Source organism: Montipora capricornis, chromosome 12 (assembly GCF_036669925.1).
Source record: "Montipora capricornis isolate CH-2021 chromosome 12, ASM3666992v2, whole genome shotgun sequence".
Lineage (NCBI taxonomy): Eukaryota > Metazoa > Cnidaria > Anthozoa > Scleractinia > Acroporidae > Montipora > Montipora capricornis.
Window position 1 is genome coordinate 20,003,775 of NC_090894.1, and position 25,000 is coordinate 20,028,774.

A 25,000-nucleotide genomic window follows, 5' to 3' on the forward strand; every position below is an offset into this window, starting at 1 on the left:
GGGAGGGGTAGGTGAGTAGAAGGGAGGGAAAGATGTCTAGTTCTTTTTTAACCCCCTAAGAAAACCAAGCCCCCGTTATTTAACTACACCCCTTCCCCCACCCCCCCCCCCCCCCCCACCAGAAAAAATATCTTTTTTAGACAATTGATTAAAAAAAATTAAAGACATTTATATACAATCGGATCTACTCAGACTTAACTCGGTGCTCGCTCTTGATTGTCATTTCATTCAAGCGTTTGTTTTGACAGTGACCTCTAGACAATAATGGCCGCTGGCCAATTGAGCACGCAAGGTCGATCTGATACTCACTTGGCACGCTTGCCGATTCAATTTATAGTGAATCTACAATAGATCTTTTCTCAGTTACTTTGCTTTGGGGATTGTAGTGTAGTTGTCTCGCTGGTCGAAGGTTGTCACATATATAAGCTTGTTAGCTCGGTTTGGAACGTGCTGGTTCCCAAACACCACTTCAGTTAAGTGCATTATAGAACAAAGAGAACGCACAAAACCCGCTGACACCAAAGACCTCGCACTACGATTGGTTCTAGAAACAATTTGCAAACAATAGTCGACTCTACATTACGTCATCGGTAACCTTACCTTGCACTTTCGATCGGTAGAAAAGAGAGGGAGCTGTCTATATTGACTCCTAGAAGCCTGACTTGACGGACGTAGTCTAGGTGATTGTCACATTCGGACAAGCATAGACGCCTCTTCCGGCATATTTTTGGACATGACACGATTTGTTGAAATAGCATTTGATTCCGAGTTAATAATCCTTAGTAGTTCTTGGGCTGCAAAATTTTGATCAAGGCATCAGCTGGATATACATGTCTACCTTAATGAGTGACCATGAGATTGTATGTGTTAGCGCACGGTAAGTTCAGAGCAAAAACTAAATGTCGGCTACTTAAAAAAAAATACAACAGCATTTCAATTATTCTGGTCTTATTCTTATACCTAAAGTATTTTGACGTTTAGCGTATTGGAAATTTGAACTAGCTAAAACTAGGGCGTTCATTACTTCACTTCGCTTCACTTTGAGAATTAAGTGCGGCTGACCTAATGAGAACAATATCTGAGAAATTACACTTTTTTAACAACAGCCTTGAAGGCATTATGTATTGCTATCGTACTTGGTGGTAGATTGTTTCAAGCCCTAACGGCTCCTGGTACAAAACTATATTGTGACCTTACATTAAAAAAAAGGGGGAATTAAGGTGAAAAACGAAAAGAAAAGGTTTTGTCGTGTTTTGAACGGTCGCAAACGCATATAAACAGTGTTTCATTGTGGTTAAACGCAAGAAAAATGCATGTGAATGATACATGCCCAGAGAGCATTGAGTGGAAGACGCGTTTATACGCAATTAATTTACCAAATAGAACCGTATTATTACATAGATGCTTACTTTATTACAAAGTTTCACCTGGCGTGATTGTGATATATTTGAAACAATGTAGCCTGTCAAGAATGACTGTTTTAGTCTTTACAAGGAATTTAAACGAAGAAGATATGGGGAATGGAAAGCTCCTTAAATGGGGGCGTTCTCATTTTAGGACGAAACAGAACAAATTAGGCACTGAATGAAACAGCATTGCTCATAAATCATAACATAAAGAGGAGAAATTTGTCTCAAATGTCGTCTGGTTCATTTAATTTACATAATGTTAAGAGGTACCGGTGGTGCGAACCTGGTTTTAAATCAAAGAGCTGCACGCTGATTGTTGCATGTAGATCTCATTAGAAGAGGTGGAGGAGTTGACAAATTAATCACAGTGATGTCTGCATTGAGACCATTAGGCTGTCTTCAAACGACAGATCTCCTACCATTTTTCCGTTAAGGCAGCCTCCCTTCCATTTTTTTTCTCCATTTATACCTTCGAATGCGTTTCCTACTTTAAAACACATTTCCTCCCACGCGGACAGAAAGAATCTCCTGTGGAGAATGTCACGTTCACTGGAGTTGAAATTGAAACTGAAAATGTGTTCGGGCAAAAGCAATGTTTATCTTTCAGATTAAGGTTAAAAAAATGTTTTAGTAAGTAATGACCCTCCTCAAATGTTTGTTTGAAAACTCAACAATTTGGGTCGGTTGGACGACGCTGAACGGAGGAAGAAAAAGGGGACGACTTAACCCTTTTTTCACGAAGGCAGTTGGCAAAGCGGCTGTTATCCGAAAAGCCAGGTTGTGCGTTTAAATTCTCTCCAGCAAACTGAAGGTTGGAAAGATAACTCGTACGAACATTCCGCGATTCCTCCAGAGCTGTATATCAGTGGTAGCTAATATAGCTTCTTCTCCACGTTAAGCCACCCGAGTCAGCCAAAATAGCCCCGTCCATAATTTGATGCAGGGGTGAATGCCAGGAATCCATTGGATTAACAGCTAGAGGCCGGTCAAGTGACTTAACAACGCAATTCTAACACTTGTCATATTAAGCAACATCGATTAATAGGGAGCTTAAGCACGCGCATTTTTGAGGCGCGGATGGCAACCGGAAGAGGACATTTCTCCTGCAAGGACAGTGGTGTCTCCCAGATTTTTATACGAATTATCTCTAATGGAGAAAAGATACTTAGCAATGTAAATGTGGTTGTCTGAAGACAGGTTAAAAGGGAAAACAGCTCACTTACTTGTCTCAAAAACGCGCGTGCTTAAGCTCCCTAATAGCAAAGCTCCGCGCGGGGAAGGCGCGCGCGCGGAGCACCATAGGTAAGAAAATATGGTAACCCATTGATGGCTGAAAATTTGGTTATGACTGGAATGAATACTCCAAAATAAGGTGAGACACTTCGTGACACGTATACAGGTGTAACATTTGGTGACGTTACGTGTAATACCTGACAACCTCAGAGTTATCTCCGCTTTTTGGCTTGGCTAAATCTGTACATTACTGGGTTGCCATATGGCAACCTAGTCAGAAAATGAGTGGATTTTCTCCGTTTTCTTATTTTTATTATTTTTCTTTTTTTTCTGTGTCAGGAAAATAGAAAAGTTGCGCAATAGGTCTTTCCTGTTACTCCCCTGCTAAGTATTCTCTTTGTGCGTGGAGTGTCCTGCGCGTATTTCCGTAATTCACCTTAATCTTCCTTTGCATAAATTAGGTCAAACATTTGTACACATTTGAGGCTGTTTGTGAAGCGAAAACCAATTATTCCGCCCGTATTCGTACACCTGAAATGTTTTGCCGATCTCCTTTCGACATTTAACAAACTACGAATTTGGATGCTTGAACTGGATCCAGAGCGTTCAGTGCAATGTGTTAAGGAGGCTTTGGATCGTCTGGTTTTCCAGTCTCTTTTCATTGTCAAACATTCTATCTCTGGCACTTTTAGATGCCTGAGGTGATTGTGTGAAAGTAGATTTAAAATTCAGTGGTGTGATTCCTTCCTAAAGTTGACCCAGTGGCCGTTGCCATGCAGAATGCAAACTAATCTTGGAATTTGCTTCACCCAGCAGCTTTGAAAAACATTGCTTGGAAGTCAGATCAACCAGTTTTCTGTTACCCCTCTCTCAGCCAAAAAGGTGCTCGTTTTAGTATGGTATCATGATCGATTTTGAACTTTCTCCTTGTTTGTGAAAGAATAAAATTGAAACATTGGGTTAATTCGTTACAAAAGAAGGTTGCACCAACAAGTGCGTTTCCTGTTAGGTCCTTTTGATTTGTAATAAGTAGAGAAGTCTAGTTAAACGATCATATCAAGTATCATGTATACAAAATGGTCACATTTTGATTTCCTTTCTGTTTGTTTCTCCCGATAAACATGGTCTTCAGACATTTAAAGATTCATCATATTTTTACTAGTATGCGATTCTAATGATGTCATTTTTCTTTCAGTCATAGTCTTAATTTCAGTTCGGCTAATCTTGGCTGACGATGGTAAGTATTCCCTTTAGAGTTCTCTCAAGCACTGTTGACAATCTGTCACTGATCTCTGTCTGCCAATTTGCTGATAGCCCAATGGACGTTTTAGCCTTTTTAACCATGTGTTTTCACATTGAATAAATAACAACAACAACAACAACAAACTTTAATACAAATCCAAAACGACGTTATAAGCACAAACACCTGCAAATAGCACGCTTAATCAGGGTGGGTACTGGGTAGCATGAAGACACATAGTATTTGAATTACAGGAAAGATGAAATAAACCACAGAAGCTAGAAGATGAAGATTATAAGAGCAGCGAAAGATAAGAGAGATTCAGATTCCTTTCATCTTATCTATTAGCGACTATCTAAATTAGCATAATAGTCTTGCTTTTGGAAGATTTGGAATAGAGTTTCAGTGACTATTCTCAGTCTTGAATCTATATTTCAGGAGATGTGTCAAATTTCCTGATATTCTGTTGCAAACATTTTTGCGGCTTTAATAGAAAAAAAATACTTAATGGATAGCAGTGCTTTATTGTAGACATCAAGCATTAAGGTAGAAGAAAGTTGAAAGTAAACGTTCCCTAAATTTGGCAAAAATTCAATTTTTTCCAGCGAACAACATTTTTGTGACAGTAAAGATCTTCCCTTAATGTGTTTAGCTGTCTGAACCAAGGCAATGAGGCCGTGGGTTTCATATGAATAAACTAAAGGCCTATATGTGTTACGCAATGTTTCAAAGGGAAACAAACAAACAAAAAAGAATGCACTTTCTCTTTCATCCGTACGATATGGTTGACTGCAGTGTGGACAGGTCTAACGGGAGAATTAAAAGCGATAAGGTTTGGGAAAGATTATTTCGAAAGCATCGGGGTGGAAAACGTAGACGTAAAACCTACTACTAGACGTAAAAAGCTTGGGAAATAATTTTTCAATGAATTTGTTGGATATTCTGTAGGTGTACATGGCCCTAGCCAGAAAAAAATTATGACTGAGGCAACGTCCGTGGTTAAGTTCGCCTCGTACGTATTTAGGGTGTTTTTGCTTCCTACATTCAAAGATAGCACTGGTATCCCGCCTTACTAAAAAAATCGCAAAAAAAAAAATGACGGAGGCAAGTGCCTCGGATTGCCTCATACTGGCCACGGCCCTGGTGTAACAATATGAAAACTCTAGTGTGGTTCAAAATATTTTGCTTCAATTCCAGATTGTGGTTCTGTCCAAAACAACACCCTGAGAAGTCCCGGATATCCCAACAACTATCCAAGCAACATGGATTGTGTTTATCGCGTTCCTATTCCTCTTGACCAGGAGTTGGAAATTTACTTTAAAGATTTCAAGTTGGAAAACAGTTGGAATTATTGCCCGTAAGTACCAGGAAATGACGCCCAATTATACTTGTTACAACGAGTTTTTTTTTACTTTCTATCATCGCATTGCATTCAGCTTTATTTACATCATCAAATTCATAGGATTGCTTGTGGTCTTGTCTATAACTAATTAGATTCCAAGCCAGACGCCACGAAGGCCATGAGCTAATGCACTTTCCACTAGTCGATATCCAGCGTGTTTTGAACAATGTAAGCCTTGAGTAACGGTATTAGACCGCTCATCCACTAAGGTTTAAACTGAGTTGAGATCCCGGCACAACAAGGAAACTGCCAGGAACGCAGGACTGTCTTGATGACCTAGCTTTCAATATTTAATAATATGCCCAATTTAACGATCTTTCCATAGTTGTCAAAATATGCGATAAAAATCGCACAGGATTTCGAAGACAGGATTTCTATGCAAATAATTTGCTATTTTATGATGTACCCAATTTCTCGACCTGGTTTGACATGAATGTGACATCTTTTCTTTGATTGCTATTTGATTAATGTGCTTTTGTCCTTTTATATGATAGGTACGACTACTTAAGAATCAGCAATGATAGGAACCATATAATCGGCACATACTGCGGTGTGCAAACTGGACTACGCGTGCTGATTACCAGTAGCGCAGCGGTGTTGTCTTTTCATTCAGACGGGAGTGTTCAATTTAGAGGATTTGACCTATCTTTCTCTTTTCTTCCGCTTGGTGAGTTCCTCGGTAACGTGCTGTCGAAGAAGTGTAGTAATGTGAAGGTGGGCGTTGTGTAGGGTAAAGCATGGTAGTGTAGTGTAGTGTAGTGTAGTGTGGCGTGGCGTGGCGTGGCGTGGCGTGGCTCAGAATTAAAACATGTTTTTCAATTTTTTTAAAGTTGTGTCGTTTTTCTTAAATGTCACGTTATTGTTATTTATGATTTCACCACAGGGAACACCACACTGCGTCCATATTCAACTCAACGACCAACAACGACACCAAGGCCAAGTAAGTAAAAGTCACACTCGGTTGTGGAGAAAAGATCACCTTATAAATTTAATTGGAGAAGCTCGTTTACTTTGTTAAGACTTCTATTGTAACGACACTACCCGCACATTTGTCGCTTTAGTGTTATTGGATGTCATAACACGTGTTTATGTAAAGATTTGTAGTCAGGCGTCTTTAAGATTTATTCGTGATGTAGTTTTAAGTCATTGTTACTGTTATCATCAAGAGCCAGTTATTTCGCAGTTTGAATATAACAAAGACAAAGATTGCATGAGCGCATTGTTAATAGGAGGGCAGAATTGCGCGACAAGTTTCGTCATGTCACTACTTCGAAATTTTTAGAGGATATTTATTATGTGGTGTATTTCGTATTTTGTGTTGCTTATCCTTGGTACTGGATAATGATGACCATTTTGTGTGGGGTATTCCAACAACTCCTCCTCGAACGCCTTCTGCACCATCTACGTACAACTTTGCCTGTAGAAGAGCCACCAAATAAGAAGAAAAAGCAACCTAAACTAGGAACTTCACCCGTTTAATACTCAAGCTGCTTCCAACAACTCGTCCATAGTCTTTTTGATGCTTTAACTTCAGTTTTTGAATTGAGTTAATAACAATTATGTTATTTTACTTTTAGGCATTTTCTCTTCGACAACAGTGGCACCAACTACCACCCCTTCTGTGATCCTCCCCTCAGGACCAAGTGCACTAAACCCGACTTCTATTCAAACCATTCTTCCTCAAACGCCTTCTGCACCAGGTAGGTACAACTTTACTGTAGAACTAAGCAATCCGATGAAGACCAAAAGCAATCTAAGTAAACCCGATGACGATGATGATATTACTGCCGTGTCCTAGCGCTTTTTGCTTTTGACTTTTGTTGCAAACGTATCGATTTTAAGCTTTGCATCTTGAAGTTTTGGGACAGCGAGCTGTAACGTGGAGATAAAAGATGAATTATCATTGAAACACTGGTAACATTTTCTGCCCCATAAACTTGACAATTCATGAAATCGTCCTCGTCCAGCACACTCTTCATCTCTTTTGGGAAGCTTGTTTCTACGATAAATAGTTCTTTCATCGCCGCCGGCCTTTTCCCTCACCGCGTGGGATCTAAAGGCATCAGAAAGATCTTAATATATTCATTAGAGAATCTTTGGGTTTTTTTTTCCATTGCTACGGAATTTCCATTTCAGATACGTGTCTCTGATTGTGAATGGTGTTGTTGTCTTCAATATTTTACTTACTGATAATGCTAATTTTCTTTCAGATTGTGGGTCTTTCAGAAACAACACCCTGAGAAGTCCCGGATATCCTAACAACTATGCAAGAAACATGGATTGTGTCTATCGAGTTCCTATTCCTTTTGACCAGAAGTTGGTCATTTACTTTAACTTTTTTGAGTTGGAACGCCATCGGAATTGCTGGTAAGTGCCAAAACATTTAGGATTGGGTTTGTTTTCCAAATATTTGCTCTACGGTGCACCTATTAAAGTTTGATTTGCGTGGGCGTGAAAATGTATTGGAGGTTATAAACGGAGGCCTTAACATATTCGTTATAATGAACTGGAACATCAATCAAACTGCGGGTAAGTGCCAAGACGTTAGCCAATAATTTGCTTTGCAAATACTTTGCTCTATTCTAGATCGATTACAATATTTAATGCATGGGTACCTTGTTGTGTTCTGGGATGACGTAAATGAAGTTTCATTTGGAGGTTATAAACGGACGCCCAAACATACTGTCATCCTATTTCATCGAGCTTTATTTAGATCATCAAATTTATAGGATTGCTGGTGGCCTTGTCTTTAAGTTATTAGATTTCAAGCCAGAAGCTACGAAGGCGATCAGCTGATGTAGTTTGGTTAGTGAGCGTGTAGCGTGTTTTGACTAACTCGGTATCCGACCGCTTCCAATTAGCATCTAACGTTTCGTTCAGCAAGATTTCTAGTGAAATGCCACCTTTGGAATACAGCCCTGTTCCTGTGGATCACACAATTGACGAGTTAATCATTACACCAGAGGCCGTTAAACGTTCTCTCTTGGCCGTAAGGGAAGGATTTAACGCCGATCTCACTCACTGCTGTGTTTAGCAAATAATTGGAAGGGTTTGTGTTCTCGTGGCTGTGCCCTATTGTGATGCCTCATATCGACTCCCATCAGTTCGGCGGGATCAAAGATTCGTCCACCTCCCACGCCTTGGTACGTCTTATCCACGAGTGGCTGCAAGGAGCTGAGACCTCTAAGGCGGTTATTAGATCTTGCCTGATTGACTTTTCTAAGGAATTTGATCGAATCGATCACAACATCTTGATTCATAAGCTTTGCCTACTAAATGTTCTGCCTATCTTATTGAACTGGTGTGCGAGCTTTCTTCAAGAGCGGTCCCAGCGTGTCAGGCTTGGTCAAGTGAAATCTAGGTGGAAGTCTATCAATGCCGCGCTACCACAGGGGACCAAGCTTGGCCCCCTGTTTTTCCTGGTCATGATTAAGGACTTGTCTACCTCCCTTCCTATTCATAAGTATATTGACGATTGCACCATCTTCGAGGTTGTCACTCCCGTATGTGCTACGTCTACTCTGCAGAAAGAGGTGGATCAAATAAACCAGTGAACAGTTAGCAACAACATAAGACTTAACACAAAAAAAGACCAAGGAGCTCACTATCTGCTTTGCAAAGAGTCAAGTCTTCCTCGAACCCCTCGTTGTTAACAATCCACAACTTGAGTCTGTCCAGTCAGTCAAGCTACTTGGAGTCCATATCAAGCACGATCTTAAGTGGGATCTTCATGTCGATTCAGTTTTCTTGAAGTAAGCGGTTGTACGCTTTAAGGACAACAAGGAAACTGCCAGGAACGCAGGACTGTCTTGATGATCTAGCTTTCAATATTATTTAATAATATGCCCAATTTAACGATCTTTCCATAGTTGTCAAAATATGCGATAAAAATCGCACAGGATTTCGAAGACAGGATTTCTATGCAAATAATTTGCTATTTTATGATGTACCCAATTTCTCGACCTGGTTTGACATGAATGTGACATCTTTTCTTTGATTGCTATTTGATTAATGTGCTTTTGTCCTTTTATATGATAGGTACGACTACTTAAGAATCAGAAATGATAGGAACCATATCATCGGCACATACTGCGGTTTGCAAACTGGACGAAGCGTGTTGATTACCAGTAGCGCAGCGGTGTTGTCTTTTCATTCAGACGGGGTTTTTCAATATAGAGGATTTGACCTATCTTTCTCTTTTCTTCCGCTTGGTGAGTTCCTCGGTAACGTGCTGTCGAAGAAGTGTAGTAATGTGTAGGTGGGCGTTGTGTAGGGTAAAGCATGGTAGTGTAGTGTAGTGTAGTGTAGTGTAGTGTGGCGTGGCGTGGCGTGGCGTGGCGTGGCGTAGCGTTGCGTGACGTAGCGTGGCGTGGCTCAGAATTAAATCATGTTTTTCAATTCTTTTAAAGTTGTGTCGTTTTTCTTAAATGTCACGTTATTGTTATTTATGATTTCACCACAGGGAACACCACACTGCGTCCATACTCAACTCAACGACCAACAACGACACCAAGGCCAAGTAAGTAAAAGTCACGCTCGGTTGTGCAGAAAAGACCACCTTATAAATTTAATTGGAGAAACTCGTTTACTTTATTAAGACTTCTGTTGTAACGACACTACCCGCACATTTGTCGCTTTAGTGTTATTGGATGTCATAACACGTGTTTATGTAAAGATTTGTAGTCAGGCGTCTTTAAGATTTATTCGTGATGTAGTTTTAGGTCATTGTTACTGTTATCATTAAGAGCCAGTTATTTCGCAGCTTGAATATAACAAAGACAAAGATTGCATGAGCGCATTGTTAATAGGAGGGCAGAATGGCGCGACAAGTTTCGTCATGTCACTACTGCGAAATTTTCAGAGGATATTTATTATGTACTGTATTTCGTAATTTGTGTTGCTTATCCTTGGTACTGGGTAATGATGACCATCTTGTGTGGGGTATTCCAACAACTCCTCCTCGAACGCCTTCTGCACCATCTACGTACAACTTTGCCTGTAGAAGGGCCACCAAATAAGAAGAAAAAGCAACCTAAACTAGGAACTTAACCCGTTTAATACTCAGGCTGCTTCCAACAACTCATCCATAGTCTTTTTGATGCTTTAACTTCAGTTTTTGAATTGAGTTAATAACAATTATGTTATTTTACTTTCAGGCATTTTCTCTCCGACAACAGTGGCACAAACTACGACCCCTTCTATGATCCTCCCCTCTGGACCAAGTACACTAAACACGACTTCTATTCAAACCATTCTTCCTCAAACGCCTTCTGCCTCAGGTACGTACAACTTTACACTGTACCTGTAGAAAGACAACAAATAAAAAAGAGAAAAAACAATTTAACCCAGGAACTTAACTCCGTTTAATACTCTGCTGCTTCCAAAAACTCGTTCATGGTCTTTTCGATGCTTTGACTTCAGATTTTGAAATGCGTTAATGACAATTATTGTATTTTACTTTTAGGTATTTTTTCTTTGATTACGGTAATACCAACAACCACCCTTTCTACGATCGCCTCAGGACCACTAAACTCCACTTCTATTCAAACCATTCTTCCTCAAACGCCTTCTGCACCAGGTGGTTACAACTTCACTGTAGAAGTCAGCAATCCGATGAAGACCAAAAGCAATCTAAGTAAACCCGATGACGATGACGATATTACTGCCGTGTCCTAGCGCTTTTTGCTTTTGACTTTTGTTGCAAACGTATCGATTTTAAGCTTTGCATCTTGAAGTTTTGGGACAGCGAGCTGTAACGTGGAGATGAAAGATGAATTATCATTAAAACACTGGTAACATTTTCTGCCCCATAAACTTAAAAATTCATGAAATCGTCCTCGTCCAGCACACTCTTCATCTCTTTTCGGAAGCTTGTTCGTACGATAAATAGTTCTTTCATGGCTACCAGCCTTTTCCCTCACCGCGTGGGATCTAAAGGCATCAGAAAGATCTTAATATATTCATTAGAGAATCTTCGGTTTTTTTTTTCCATTGCTACGGAATTTCCCTTTCAGATACGTGTCTCTGATTGTGAATGGTGTTGTTGTCTTCAATATTTTACTTACTGATAATGCTAATTTTCTTTCAGGTTGTGGGTCTTTCAGAAACAACACCCTGAGAAGTCCCGGATATCCTAACAACTATCCAAGAAACATGGATTGTGTCTATCGAGTTCCTATTCCTTTTGACCAGAAGTTGGTCATTTACTTTAACTTTTTTGAGTTGGAACGCCATTGGAATTGCAGGTAAGTGCCAAAACATTTAGGATTGGGTTTGTTTTCCAAATATTTGCTCTACGGTGCACCTATTAAAGTTTGATTTGCGTGGGCGTGAAAATGTATTGGAGGTTATAAACGGACGCCTTAACATATTCGTTATAATGAATTGGAACATCAATCAAACTGCGGGTAAGTGCCAAGACGTTAGCCAATAATTTGCTTTGCAAATACTTTGCTCTATTCTAGATCGATTACAATATTTAATGCATGGGTACCTTGTTGTGTTCTGGGATGACGTAAATGAATTTTCATTTGGAGATTATGAAGGGACGCCCAAACATACTGTCATCCTACTTCACCGAGCTTTATTTAGATCATCAAATTTATAGGATTGCTGGTGGCTTTGTCTTTAAGTAATTAGATTTCAAGCCAGAAGCTACGAAGGCGATCAGCTGATGTAGTTTGGTTAGTGAGCGTGCAGCGTGTTTTGAACAATGTAAGCCTCGACTAAATCGGTATCCGACCGCTTCCAATTAGCATGGAACGTTTCGTTCAGCAATATTTCTAGTGACATGCCACCTTTGGAATACAGCCCTGTTCCTGTGGATCACACAATTGACGAGTTAATCACCTTGGATCTGATGATATCCCTAATTGGCTATTAAAGAACTTTGCGCCAGTCATTTCCCACGCTATCGCCTCTATATTTAACGCCTCTATCAGACAAGGCAAAGTTCCTTCGTTGTGGAAATGTGCCGATGTTCTCCCTTTTGCGAAGACTCCCAAGCCAAAGTCTTTACAGTGCGATTTAAGGCCGATCTCACTCACTGCTGTGTTTAGCAGAGTATTGGAAAGGTTTGTTTTCTCGTGGCTGTGCCCTATTGTGGTGCCTCATATCGACTCCCATCAGTTCGGCGAGATCAAAGATTCGTCCACCTCCCACGCCTTGGTACATCTTATCCACGAGTGGCTGCAAGGAGCTGAGACCCCTAAGGCGGTTATTAGATCTTGCCTGATTGACTTTTCTAAGGCATTTGATCGAATCGATCACAACATCTTGATTCATAAGCTTTGCCAACTAAAAGTTCCGCCTGTCTTATTGAACTGGTGTGCGAGCTTTCTTCAAGACCGGTCCCAGCGTGTCAAGCTTGGTCAAGTGAAATCTAGGTGGAAGTCTATCAATGGCGGGGTACCACAGGGGACCAAGCTTGGCCCCCTGTTCTTCCTGGTCATGATTAACGACTTGTCTACCTCCCTTCCTATTTATAAGTATATTGACGATTGCACCATATTTCGAGCTGGTCACTGCCGCATGTGCTACATGTACTCCACAGAAAGAGGTGGATCAAATAAACCAATGGACAGTTACCAACAACATGCGACTCAACACAAAAAAACCAAGGAGCTCATTATCTTCTTTGCAAAGAGTCAAGTCTCCCTCGACCCCATCGTTGCTAACAATCAACAACTTGAGTCTGTCCAGTCAGTCAAGCTACTTAGAGTTATCAAGCACGATCTTAAGTGGGATCTTCATGTCGATTCAGTTTTTTTGAAGTAAGCGGTTGTACGCTTTAAGGACAACAAGGAAGCTGCCAGGAACGCAGGACTGTCTTGATGATCTAGCTTTCAATATTATTTAATAATATGCCCAATTTAACGATCTTTCCATAGTTGTCAAAATATGCGATAAAAATCGCACAGGATTTCGAAGACAGGACTTCTATGCAAATAATTTGCTATTTTATGATGTACCCAATTTCTCGACCTGGTTTTGACATGAATGTGACATCTTTTCTTTGATTGCTATTTGATTAATGTGCTTTTGTTCTTTTATATGATAGGTACGACTATTTAAGAATCAGCAATGATAGGAACCATATAATCGGCACATACTGCGGTGTGCAAACTGGACTACGCGTGCTGATTACCAGTAGGGCAGCTGTGTTGACTTTTCATTCAGACGGGAGTGTTCAATTTAGAGGATTTGACCTATCTTTATCTTTTCTTCCTCTTGGTGAGTTCCTCGGTAACGTGCTGTCGAAGAAGTGTAGTAATGTGAAGGTGGGCGTTGTGTAGGGTAAAGCATGATAGTGTAGTGTAGTGTAGTGTGGCCTGGCGTGGCGTGCAGTGGTGTGGCGTTGTGTGGAGTAGGTTTTAGTAATGTTCAGTGTATTGTGGTGTCCTTGTTGTATGTGGTTATGAAAAAAATTTAGCTGGGGAACCCTGTTAGGGGGAACTATCTTTTGTCCCTAAAATTACTGAGACTGTTATACCTTAAATTACTTATGTTTGGAATTTGACAATATTTGGCACTTTTGAAGTGTAAAGCCACTAGTTTTTTAAAACAGATAACCTAACACTGTATAATTATACGAAAACTCTACAGTTTTACTCCAGCGCACAAGCGGTTGACCGAATTAAAGAACCTGGGAGCAAATGTTGGATATCCTGCTTGAATATGGACTGACAAATGACCCTTTACTGCTCATTACCAGTCGCCAGTGATGTAAATGGTCGGCAAAAGTGACCAAAAGCATGATAATTGAGAAGTCAAATCTATTTTCTACTATCCCTAAAACTACCCCTTGTCCCTAAAATTATGTCGTCAGTTATCCCTAATCCCTAAAATTTTTTTTGCCAGTTTTCCCTTATCCCTAAAACCCCTAACAGGGCCTCAGTTGGTATGGAATCTTAAGTATGCTAGAGCTCGTGAACCTCCCATGCACTGAGGAGCTTTGTTCATAACAGGTTGATCCAGTTAATTAAAGAAATATATGGTTTTGACGGTAAAATAAACATAACAGTTAAAAAGAGATTGTTGAATGTGCTATTGGTGTAGGTTGATTGCTTGCAAAATTTCGTAATTGTGACTGAAGAACGTGAAGATTAGCTCAGAATTAATTGGAGTTGTTTCTTAACTGCAAACAGTACTGTTTCGGCCTTCTGGGCCTTATCAGTACATTGCTACAATCTCAAACGAAGTTTAAGCTTAAAAAGCCACCCCAAATGTCCCACACATGTGGTAGATCTAAGCCATGCCAGAATGCTCAAACCAGCGAGCTGGTGAGCATGCACAATTGCCAGCGGCAATGACTCATCCTAGTAGAGTGCTCAATTTGGGCATGAAAGCAAAAGCTTTGTAATGCCAAAGAGCTATATCTAACTGCAGACAGTACTTGCATTTAAAAACTTAATTCGAGACAGATAAAAGCTATACTTACCAGAAAGACCAAGAAACGCTAGACAACAAAAACTCAAAAAAGAAAAACAAGATCAGCATTACAACGGAGCACGCAAACAGCAGGGTGAACCCAAACAGAGCGAAACTATTCCCAAAAAAAGACGATGTTTGTCAACTTAAACCCAATATACCTTATAATGGCCCTAGAAAGAAGAAAGCCTTCAATGGTGGAGGAGTCTCTATCCCGACAAGCTAACTCACTTCAACACAGAAGACATAAAGCACGGGAGAGAGGCAGAAGGAAATCATTCACTAAAATACGCATGTAGGCACCATTATACAAAGTAAAGATCCAATTCCGAAAAGATGGGCCAAAGCCAAAATGCTCCAAAAGATTCATTAGAAACGAACGATTAACACGATCAAAGGTTTTCTCCTGATCTAACGAAACGAGAATACCGGTCTCGGCAGTTTTCTAAATAAAATCTAAATATCACGAAGAAGGGATAAATTAGAAGAAATAGACCGACCTGGAACAGAACAGGTCTGATCCGGGTCCACAATAGAACTCATAACCTTCGATAAGCGAAGAGGGAGAGCCTTCGAACAAATCTTATTGTCCACAATCAAAAGGGAAATTTGCAGTTGCTGATTCAAACTCTGCTGAGGTTTCTTAAACAAAACTGAGGCAAAATTTTCCGAAAGGTTAAAGTATTATGTGCTCTCTGGTGGAGAAAATGCCGCTTTTTACGAGGTAGAAATTAACAAGTTTATTGAGGGAAAGCGGCTGGGAAGCATAATTTTGTCCCAGCCAGCTTGGAAGAAGGGGAAAACTCTTGATATTATTAACAAAGCTCGTAGTACGTTGATTATTTTTAAACGTTTATATTATAGTTTAATTTATGCAGATCTGTCGCATTGCACTGTCTCATGGGGAAGTACCTACCCGACTAAATTAAATTGTTTACTACTGCTATACAGAAAAGAGCATTAAGGATTATAACACAATAAGGCTGGCGAGATCATAGCAAACCCCTGTTTACTAGATTAATTAGGTATACTGAACATCTTTCAAATTACTAAATTACCATCCGGAAGTATTTGGAAGTATTATTCCGAATTATTCCGGATTATTCCGGAAGTATTCGTTCCTACTCCTGTGACGCGGGGCATGAATGAGTACAAAATTGTCAAATTCTCGAGCTGTGAATTTTCTTTGAGAACGTTTTCTGAAAGTTATCTTTTAAGACATTTTGTTATAAATTATGGCCATGTTCTTGACATGACAGGTTATCATACACCTTATTCTAAAATGGCCACCATTTTAGTATTCTTTTGTTTGATTGCAAATTGGCCCTTTTGGCCTCGTTCAAGGTTAAATATTCTTTTGAATTTTACGTTTGAAAGCGAGGCCAAAAGGGTCAATTTGCAATCAAACAAAAGAATACTAAAATGGCAGCCAGTTTGGAATAAGGCGTATAGCAGCCTTATAACCTGTTAACAACACTGTTAATCTGATGTTCTGATTCGGAAAATAATCCAGGCACGTCTAAGCTTTATTATCAAATAGTGATATTGTGCGTGCTCAAGATCGTGCGCTGCGGGTAATAACAGGAACGTGAGGAAACTCCTCAAACTCGCCAATCTGCCAGCACTTAGCAACAGGCGTTTGCAAGACATCCCCACACTAATATACAAAGTGAAAATTTAGCTTGTACCAAGTTGTGTCAGTATGTGAAATATTCAAGGCCAAGAACTCTCACTACGACCTCAGGAACTGTGATTTCGGAAAGCACTTACTAAGCTGGATACCAAGGGCCATTAGTTTGGTCTAAACTTAGTAGTGAACTCAGGAAAGGGCGAAGGCTCAAAAGCATTTAAGGCAAAAAAATGAAATAGATCGCTCAAGTTACATAGATAACAGTATTAGTTATTAGTTGCCGCAAGCTTCGTTGCTTATGCAACTGAGTAGATTGGTGTCCCCTAATAGCCTCCTGTATAGTATATATGTTGTGGTTTAATTTTGTTTTTGGTTTGAATTTTTTAAAAACCAGTTCATTTCTTTTTCAAATGAGTTTAACCGTAACTCGCAGTAAAAGGCAATTGTTTTAAAATGGGTGCTTAGACTTAATAAATACTGCTTCTCAGCGCTATTTGTAAGCAGCGTGCAGTTGTCATACACCGCCTGAAATGGTAACTGACTTTCAATTAGTGCGTAAACCTAATTGAGAGCTTAACCCTAATCACTAAGCTGAGAATTTAACTCTAAACACTAAAAATTACTGTTCACATTCATAAATAATTATTATTGGCTTTGATAGCATCAGAGACAACAATCCATCATAATAATCTTAAAATAATTTTCCTACTCTATTTTATACATACTCCATAAAATTAATTACAGAAAGATATCCAAATATGTTAAAATGGGCAGTGTTCAAAAAAAAATCAAACCAGTTTAAAAATTTAAACTGGTTTGAAAAAACCAAAAACAAAATTAAACCGCAACATATACATTTAAATAAAGTTCTAAGGTTATATTAGAAGCACATTATTTTTAATTATTAAACGAAGTCTACGGAATAGTTTCAGATCTGTCCAAAGAATTTTAAGATGGCTCTGAACCATGCCGTGAGTTCTTATTTTAAATTCTAAAGACACGAAAACGGTGCTTGTGTTTCTTTTATGAAATTGCAGCGGAATAAACGTACAAAAGAGTGAGGTTCGGACAATTTTTTATACAAAGTTCTTATACCGCTTAGCTACGAACTAACTGTTTTAGGGGCAACTTGCAGTTAGGACAACCACTTTCATATCCCACTATACTAAGTTCAAATGCTGCTCTGCTAGGACCATGGTGTTTAAGGGGAAGGTTCGTGCTTCAGCGGATTAAAGTTGAAAAATATATATTCTGGCTGTTCGTAAAATTCAATCGAGGATCAGCAATAGGTATCCTTCGAACAACCTTGCCGTGGAAATTGAGTAGATCTGGCTGCATTTATAATTAGGAGATGCCTTCTTCCACTTTGGAAGAACTGCTGTAATTTATTTGTTATTGCTTCTTCCAAATTTTCGTTGTGAGATTAAAATCAAACATTTAAGAAAAATGACACAACTTATAAATTTGCACGACAAGTTTCGGATACTCAGGTATCCATCTTCAGTCGAAGGATGTTTGTAAGTATTATTCTACAATTTGTAATTTACACCTACTTGTTACATACTTTATATAAAGTCACTCACTTGTAAACATCCTCCAACTGAAGATGGATACTGAGTATCCCAAACGTGTTTTTCAAATTTTTTAAAGTTGTGTAGTTTTTCTTAAATGTCACATTATTGTTATTTATGATTTCACCACGGGGAACACCACACTGCGTCCATACTCAACTCAACGACCAACAACGACACCAAGGCCAAGTAAATAAAAGTCACACTCGGTTGTGCAGAAAAGACCACCTTATAAATTTGATTGGAAAAACTCGTTTTCCTTGTTATGCAAGTAAGATTTTTCTTGCCCGAACCCAATCAGGGAGGCCGTCACGACCCCTGTGAGGCAAGACTTCTATTGTAACGAGGCTAGCCGCACATTTGTCGCTTTAGTGTTATTGGATGTCATAACACGTGTTTATGTTTGTATAGTCAGAGGTCTTTAAGATTTATTCGTGATGTAGTTTTAAGTTATTGTTACTGTTATCATCAAGAGCCAGTTATTTCGCAGTTTCAATATAATAAAGACAAAGATTGCATGAGCACATTGTTAATAGGAGGGCAGAATGGCGCGACAAGTTTCGTCATGTCACTACTTCGAAATTTCTAGAGGATATTTATTATGTGGTGTATTTCGTATTTTGTGTTGCTTATCCTTGGTACTGGGTAATGATGACCATTTTGTATGGGGTATTCCAACAACTCCTCCTTGAACGCCTTCTGCACCATCTACGTACAACTTTGCCTGTAGAAGGGCCAACAAATAAAAAGAAAAAGAGATCTAAACTAGGAACTTAACCCGTCTAATACTCAAGCTGGTTGCAACAACTCGTCCATAGTCTTTTTGATGCTTTAACTTTAGTTTTTGAATCGAGTTAATAAAAATTATGTTATTTTACTTTTAGGCATTTTCTCTTCGACAACAGTGGCACCAACTACCACCCCTTCTGTGATCCTCCCCTCTGGACCAAGTGCACTAAACCCGACTTCTATTCAAACCACTTCTCCTCAAACGCCTTCTGCACCAGGTAGGTACAACTTTACTGTAGAACTCAGCAATCCGATGAAGACCAAAAGCAATCTAAGTAAACCCGATGACGATGACGATATTACTGCCGTGTCGTAGCGCTTTTTGCTTTTGACTTTTGTTGGAAACGTATTGATTTTAAGCTTTGCATCTTGAAGTTTTGGGACAGCGAGCTGTAACGTGGACATGAAAGATGAATTATCATTGAATCACTGGTAACATGTTCTGCCCCATAAACTTGAGAATTCATGAAATCGTCCTCGTCCAGCACACTCTTCATCTCTTTTTGGAAGCATTTTTATAGGATGAATAGTTCTTTCATGGCTGCCCGCCTTTTTCCTCACCACGTGGGATCTAAAGGCATCAGAAAGATCTTAATAAATTCATTAGAGAATCTTTGGTTTTTTTTTTTTCCATTGCTACGGAATTTCCATTTCAGATACGTGTCTCTGATTGTGATTGGTGTTGTTCTCTTCAATATTTTACTTACTGATAATGCTAATTTTCTTTCAGATTGTGGGTCTTTCAGAAACAACATCCTGAGAAGTCCCGGATATCCTAACAACTATCCAAGAAACATGGATTGTGTCTATCGAGTTCCTATTCCTTTTGACCAGAAGTTGGTCATTTACTTTAACGTTTTTGAGTTGGAACACCATTGGAATTGCTGGTAAGTGCCAAAACATTTAGGATTGGGTTTGTTTTCCAAATATTTGCTCTACGGTGCACCTATTAAAGTTTGATTTGCGTGGGCGTGAAAATGTATCGGAGGTTATAAACGGAGGCCTTAACATATTCGTTATAATGAATTGGAACATCAATCAAACTGCGGGTAAGTGCCAAGACGTTAGCCAATAATTTGCTTTGCAAATACTTTGCTCTATTCTAGATCGATTACAATATTTAATGCATGGGTACCTTGTTGTGTTCTGGGATGACGTAAATGAAGTTTCATTTGCAGATTATGAACGGACGCCCAAACATACTGTCATTCTATTTCATCGGGCTTTATTTAGATCATCAAATTTATAGGATTGCTGGTGGCCTTGTCTTTAAGTAATTATATTTCAAGCGAGAAGCTACGAAGGCGATCAGCTGATGTAGTTTGGTTAGTGAGCGTGCAGCGTGTTTTGAACAATGTAAGCCTCGACTAACTCGGTATCCGACCGCTTCCAATTAGCATCCAATGTTGAACGTTCTCTCTTTGCGGTAAAGGAAGGTAAATCACCTGTATCTGATGATATCCCTAATTGGCTATTAAAGGACTTTGCGCCAGTCATTTCCCACCCTATTGCCTCTATATTTAACGCCTCTATCAGACAAGGTAGAGTTCCTTCGTTGTGAAAATGTCCTCCCTTTTGCGAAGACTCCCAACCGAAAGTCTTTACAGTGCGATTTAAGGCCGATCTCACTCACTGCTGTGTTTATCAGAGTATTGGAAGGGTTTGTGTTCTCGTGGCTGTGCCCTATTGTGATGCCTCATATCGACTCCCATCAGTTCGGCGAGATCAAAGATTCGTCCACCTCCCACGCCTTGGTACATCTTATCCACGAGTGGCTGCAAGGAGCTGAGACCCCTAAGGCGGTTATTAGATCTTGCCTGATTGACTTTTCTAAAGCATTTGATCGAATCAATGACAACATCTTGATTCATAAGCTTTGTGTTCTCGTGGCTGTGCCCTATTGTGATGGCTCATATCGACTCCCATTAGTTCGGCGGGATCAAAGATTCGTCCACCTCCCACGCCTTGGTACGTCTTATCCACGAGTGGCTACAAGGAGCTGAGACCACTAAGGCGGTTATTAGATCTTGCCTGATTGAATTTTCTAAGGCATTTGATCGAATCGATCGCAACATCTTGATTCATAAGCTTTGCCAACTAAATGTTCCGCCTATCTTATTGAACTGGTGTGCGAGCTTTCTTCAAGACCGGTCCCAGTGTGTCAAGCTTGGTCAAGTGAAATCTATCAATGCCGGAGTACCACAGGGGACCAAGCTTGTTCCTCTGTTCTTCCTGGTCATGATTAACGACTTGTCTCCCTTTCTTCCTATTTATAAGTATATTGACGATTGCACCATCTTCGATGTTGTCACTGCCGCATGTGCTACGTCTACTCTGCAGAAAGTGGTGGATCAAATAGACCAGTGAACAGTTACCAACAACATGCGACTCAACACAAAAAAGACCAAGGAGCTCACTATCTGCTTTGCAAAGAGTCAAGTCTCCCTCGACCCCCTCGTTGTTAACAATCAACAACTTGAGTCTGTCCAGTCAGTCAAGCTACTTGGAGTCCATATCAAGCGCGATCTTAAGTGGAATCTTCATGTCGATTCAGTTTTCTCGAAGGCTAGTAAGCGGCTGTACGCTTTAAGGACAACAAGGAAACTGCCAGGAACGCAGGACTGTCTTGATGATGTAGCTTTCAATATTATTTAATAATATGCCCAATTTAACGATCTTTCCGTAGTTGTCAAAATATGCGATAAAAATCGCACTGGATTTCGAAGACAGGATTTCTATGCAGATAATTTGCTATTTTATGATGTATCCAATTTCTCGACCTGGTTTTGACATGAATGTGACATCTTTTCTTTGATTGCTATTTGATTAATGTGCTTTTGTCCTTTTATATGATAGGTACGACTATTTAAGAATCAGCAATGATAGGAACCATATCATCGGCACATACTGCGGTTTGCAAACTGGACGAAGCGTGCTGATTACCAGTAGCGCAGCTGTGTTGTCTTTTCATTCAGACGGGAGTGTTCAATATAGAGGATTTGACCTATCTTTCTCTTTTATTCCACTTGGTGAGTTCCTCGGTAACGTGCTGTCGAAGAAGTGTAGTAATGCGAAGGTGGGCGTTATGTAGGGTAAAGCATGGCAGTGTAGTGTAGTGTAGTGTAGTGTAGTGTGGCGTGGCGTGGCGTGGCGTGGCGTGGCATGATGTGGTGTGGTGTGGTGTGGTGTTGTGTGTTGTGGTGGAGTAGTATAGGGTAGTGTTGTGTTGAGTAGGTTTTAGTAATGTTTGGCGTATTGTGGTGTCCTTGTTGTATGTGGTTATGAAAAAAATTGAGTTGGGGAGCCCTGTTAGGGGGAACTATCTCTTGTCCCTAAAATTACTGAGACTGTTATCCCTAAAATTCCTTTTGCTTGGAATTTGACAATATTTGGCAATTCTGAAGTGTAAAGCGGCCCGTTTTTTTTAACAGATACCCTAACTGTATAATTATACGAAAACTCTACAGTTTAACTCCAGGACACAAGCGGTTGACCGAATTAAAGAGCCTGGGAGCAAATATTGGACATCCTGCCTTAATATGGACTGACAAATGACCCTTTACTGTTCATTACCAGTCGCCAGTGATGTAAATGCTCGGCAAAAGTGACCAAAAGCATGATAATTGAGAAATCAAAGCTATTTTCTACTATCCCTAAAACTACCCCTAGTCCCTAAAACTATGTCGTCAGTTATCCCTAATCCCTAAAATTATTTTGCCAGTTTTCCCTTATCCCTAAAACCCCTAACAGGGCCTCAGTTGGTATGGAATCTTGAGTATGCTAGAGCTCGTGAACGTTCCCTGCACTGAGGAGCTTTGTTCCTAACAGGTTGATCCAGTTAATTAAAGAAATATGTGTTTTGACGGTAAAATGAACATAACAGTGAAAAAGAGATTATTGAATGTGCTATTGGTGTAGGTTGATTGCTTGCAAAATTTCGTAATTGTGACAGAAGAACGTGCAGATTTGCTCAGAATTAATTGGAGTTGTTTCTTAACTGCAGACAGTACTGTTTCGGCCTTCTGGGCCTTATCAGTGCATTGCTACAATCTCAAACGAAGTTTAAGCTTAAAAAGCCACCCCAAATGTCCCACACATGTGGTAGATCTAAGCCATGCCAGAGTGCTCAAGTTAGCGAGCTGGTGATCATGCGCAATTGCCAGCGGAAATGATTCATCCTAGTAGAGTGCTCAATTTGGCATGAAAGCCAAAGCTTTGTAATGCCAAAGAGCTATATCTAACTGCAGACAGTACTTGCATTTAAAAACTTAATGCGAGACAGATAAAAGCTATATTTACAAGAAAGATCAAGGAACGGTACAGAACAAAAACTCAAAAAAGTAAAACAAGATCATCATTACAACGGAGCACGCAAACAACAGGGTGAACCCAAACAGAGCGAAACTATTCCCAACAAAGACGATGTTTGTCAACTTAAACCCAATATACCTTATAATGGCCCTAGTAAGAAGAAAGCCTTCAATTGTGGGGGAGTCTCTACCCCGACAAGCTAACTCAGTTCAACACACACGAGATAAAGCACGGGAGATAGGCAGTCTCCATGTCTAACCCCACGCAACGAAGGAACAGGATCTGAAAGGAAATCATTCACTAAAATACGCATGTAGGCACCATTAATATACAAAGTAAAGATCCAATTCCGAAAAGATGGGCCAAAGCCAAAATGCTCTAAAAGATTCATTAGAAACGAACGATTAACACGATCAAAGGTTTTCTCCTGATCTAATGAAACGAGAATACCGGTCTCGGCGGTTTTCTAAATAAAATCTAAGTATCACGAAGAAGGGATAAATTAGAAGAAATAGACCGACCTGGGACAGAACAGGTCTGATCCGGGTCCACAATAGAACTCAGAACCTTCGATAAGGGAAGAGGGAGAGCTTTCGAACAAATCTTATTGTCCACAATCAACAGGGAAATGGGGCACCAATTTTTCAGATTCTTCCGATCATCTTTTTTATGAAGCAAACGTGTAACACTTGACTTCATTGAATCCGCCACAAAGCTCGCGGGGGACAAAAGATTCATTAAAACTTCAACCAAAAGGGGGCCCAAAAGGGGCCAAAAAGGACAGTAAAACTCGATTGTTAGGCTATCAGGGCCGTGAGTTTTGTTTCTATTAGAGAGCCTAAGGCCCTCAGAAGAGTCGCGTTCGGCAACAGACAAAACAAAAAGAGTGGAAGAACACATCATGTAAGGGAAAGACAGTTTTCTTATTGATCCGGATCCGCATTTGCTGTACAAACAACGAAAATTTGCCAAGCAAGGTGCGAGTTGTGCTGTTGTTGATTCAAACTCTGATGAGGTTTCTTAAACAAAACTGAGGCAAAATTTTCCGAAAGGTAAAAGTAATATATGCTCTCTGGTGGAGAAAATGCCACTTTTTACGAGGTAGAAATTAACAAGTTTATTGGGGGAAAGCGGCTGGGAATCATAATTTTGTCCCAACCAGCTGGAAGAAAGGGAAAACTCTTAACGATCTCTGTGTTGGTATTATTTACAAAGCTCGTCGTACCATGCACACCTGTCGCATTGCACTGTCTCATGGGGAAGTACCAGAAACCCATAAGGGTTGAAACGTGCAACGGCCCCTTGTGTGCTTGGAAACAAGCTTCTGAATATTCAATTTGCTAAGTACCATATTTGGAACAACAAGAGCAAGGGGTTTCCAAATATGGTACTTAGCACTGAAACATTCAACCAATCAGTTCGCACTGAATATTCGGAAGCTGTGAAAGCGCGTTACACGTTTCAACCCTTATGGGTTTCTGGAAGTACCTACCCGACTAAATTAAATTGTTTACTACTGCTAAAGAAAAGAGCATTCAGGATTATAACACAATAAGGCTGGCGAGATCATAGCAGACCCCTGTTTACTTTAGGTTAATTAGGTATACTGAACATATTTCAAATTACTAAATTACAATCCGGAAGTATTCGGAAGTATTATTCCGAATTATTCCGGATTATTCCGGAAGTATTCGTTCCTACTCCTGTGATGCGGGGCATGAGTGAGTACAAAATTGTCAAATTCTCGAGCTGTCAATTTTCTTTGAGAACGTTTTCTGAAAGTTATCTTTTAAGACATTTTATTACAAATTATGGCCATGTTCTTGACATGACGGGTTATCATACACCTTATTCTAAAATGGCCACCATTTTAGTATTCTTTTGTTTGATTGTAAATTGGCCCTTTTGGCCTCGTTCGAGTTTAAATATTCTTTTCTTTTCTTCTATTGTAACGACACTAGCCGCACATTTGTCGCTTTAGTGTTA

At 39.8% G+C, this 25,000-nt stretch overlaps 1 protein-coding gene across 4 annotated transcripts in view; it reads left to right on the plus strand.

Moving 5' to 3' along the window:
* Positions 1-747: 747 nt before the first annotated feature.
* Positions 748-25,000, plus strand: part of LOC138026525 (cubilin-like) — a 73,677-nt gene continuing 49,424 nt past the window's right edge. For 2 of the 4 annotated variants that reach the window (XM_068873907.1, XM_068873908.1), the window contains exons 1-15: positions 757-877; positions 3,838-3,879; positions 5,080-5,239; positions 5,779-5,951; positions 6,168-6,224; positions 6,862-6,984; positions 7,495-7,651; positions 9,323-9,495; positions 9,747-9,803; positions 10,441-10,563; positions 11,373-11,529; positions 13,344-13,516; positions 18,799-18,921; positions 19,434-19,590; positions 21,560-21,732. In XM_068873907.1, coding sequence (XP_068730008.1) covers positions 853-877; positions 3,838-3,879; positions 5,080-5,239; positions 5,779-5,951; positions 6,168-6,224; positions 6,862-6,984; positions 7,495-7,651; positions 9,323-9,495; positions 9,747-9,803; positions 10,441-10,563; positions 11,373-11,529; positions 13,344-13,516; positions 18,799-18,921; positions 19,434-19,590; positions 21,560-21,732 — 1,873 coding nt within the window. In that variant the 5' untranslated portion in view covers positions 757-852. Of the gene's footprint in view, positions 878-3,837; positions 3,880-5,079; positions 5,240-5,778; positions 5,952-6,167; positions 6,225-6,861; positions 6,985-7,494; positions 7,652-9,322; positions 9,496-9,746; positions 9,804-10,440; positions 10,564-11,372; positions 11,530-13,343; positions 13,517-18,798; positions 18,922-19,433; positions 19,591-21,559; positions 21,733-25,000 lie in introns of all 4 variants that reach the window. The other 2 variants (XM_068873910.1, XM_068873909.1) reach the window with 2 other exon arrangements.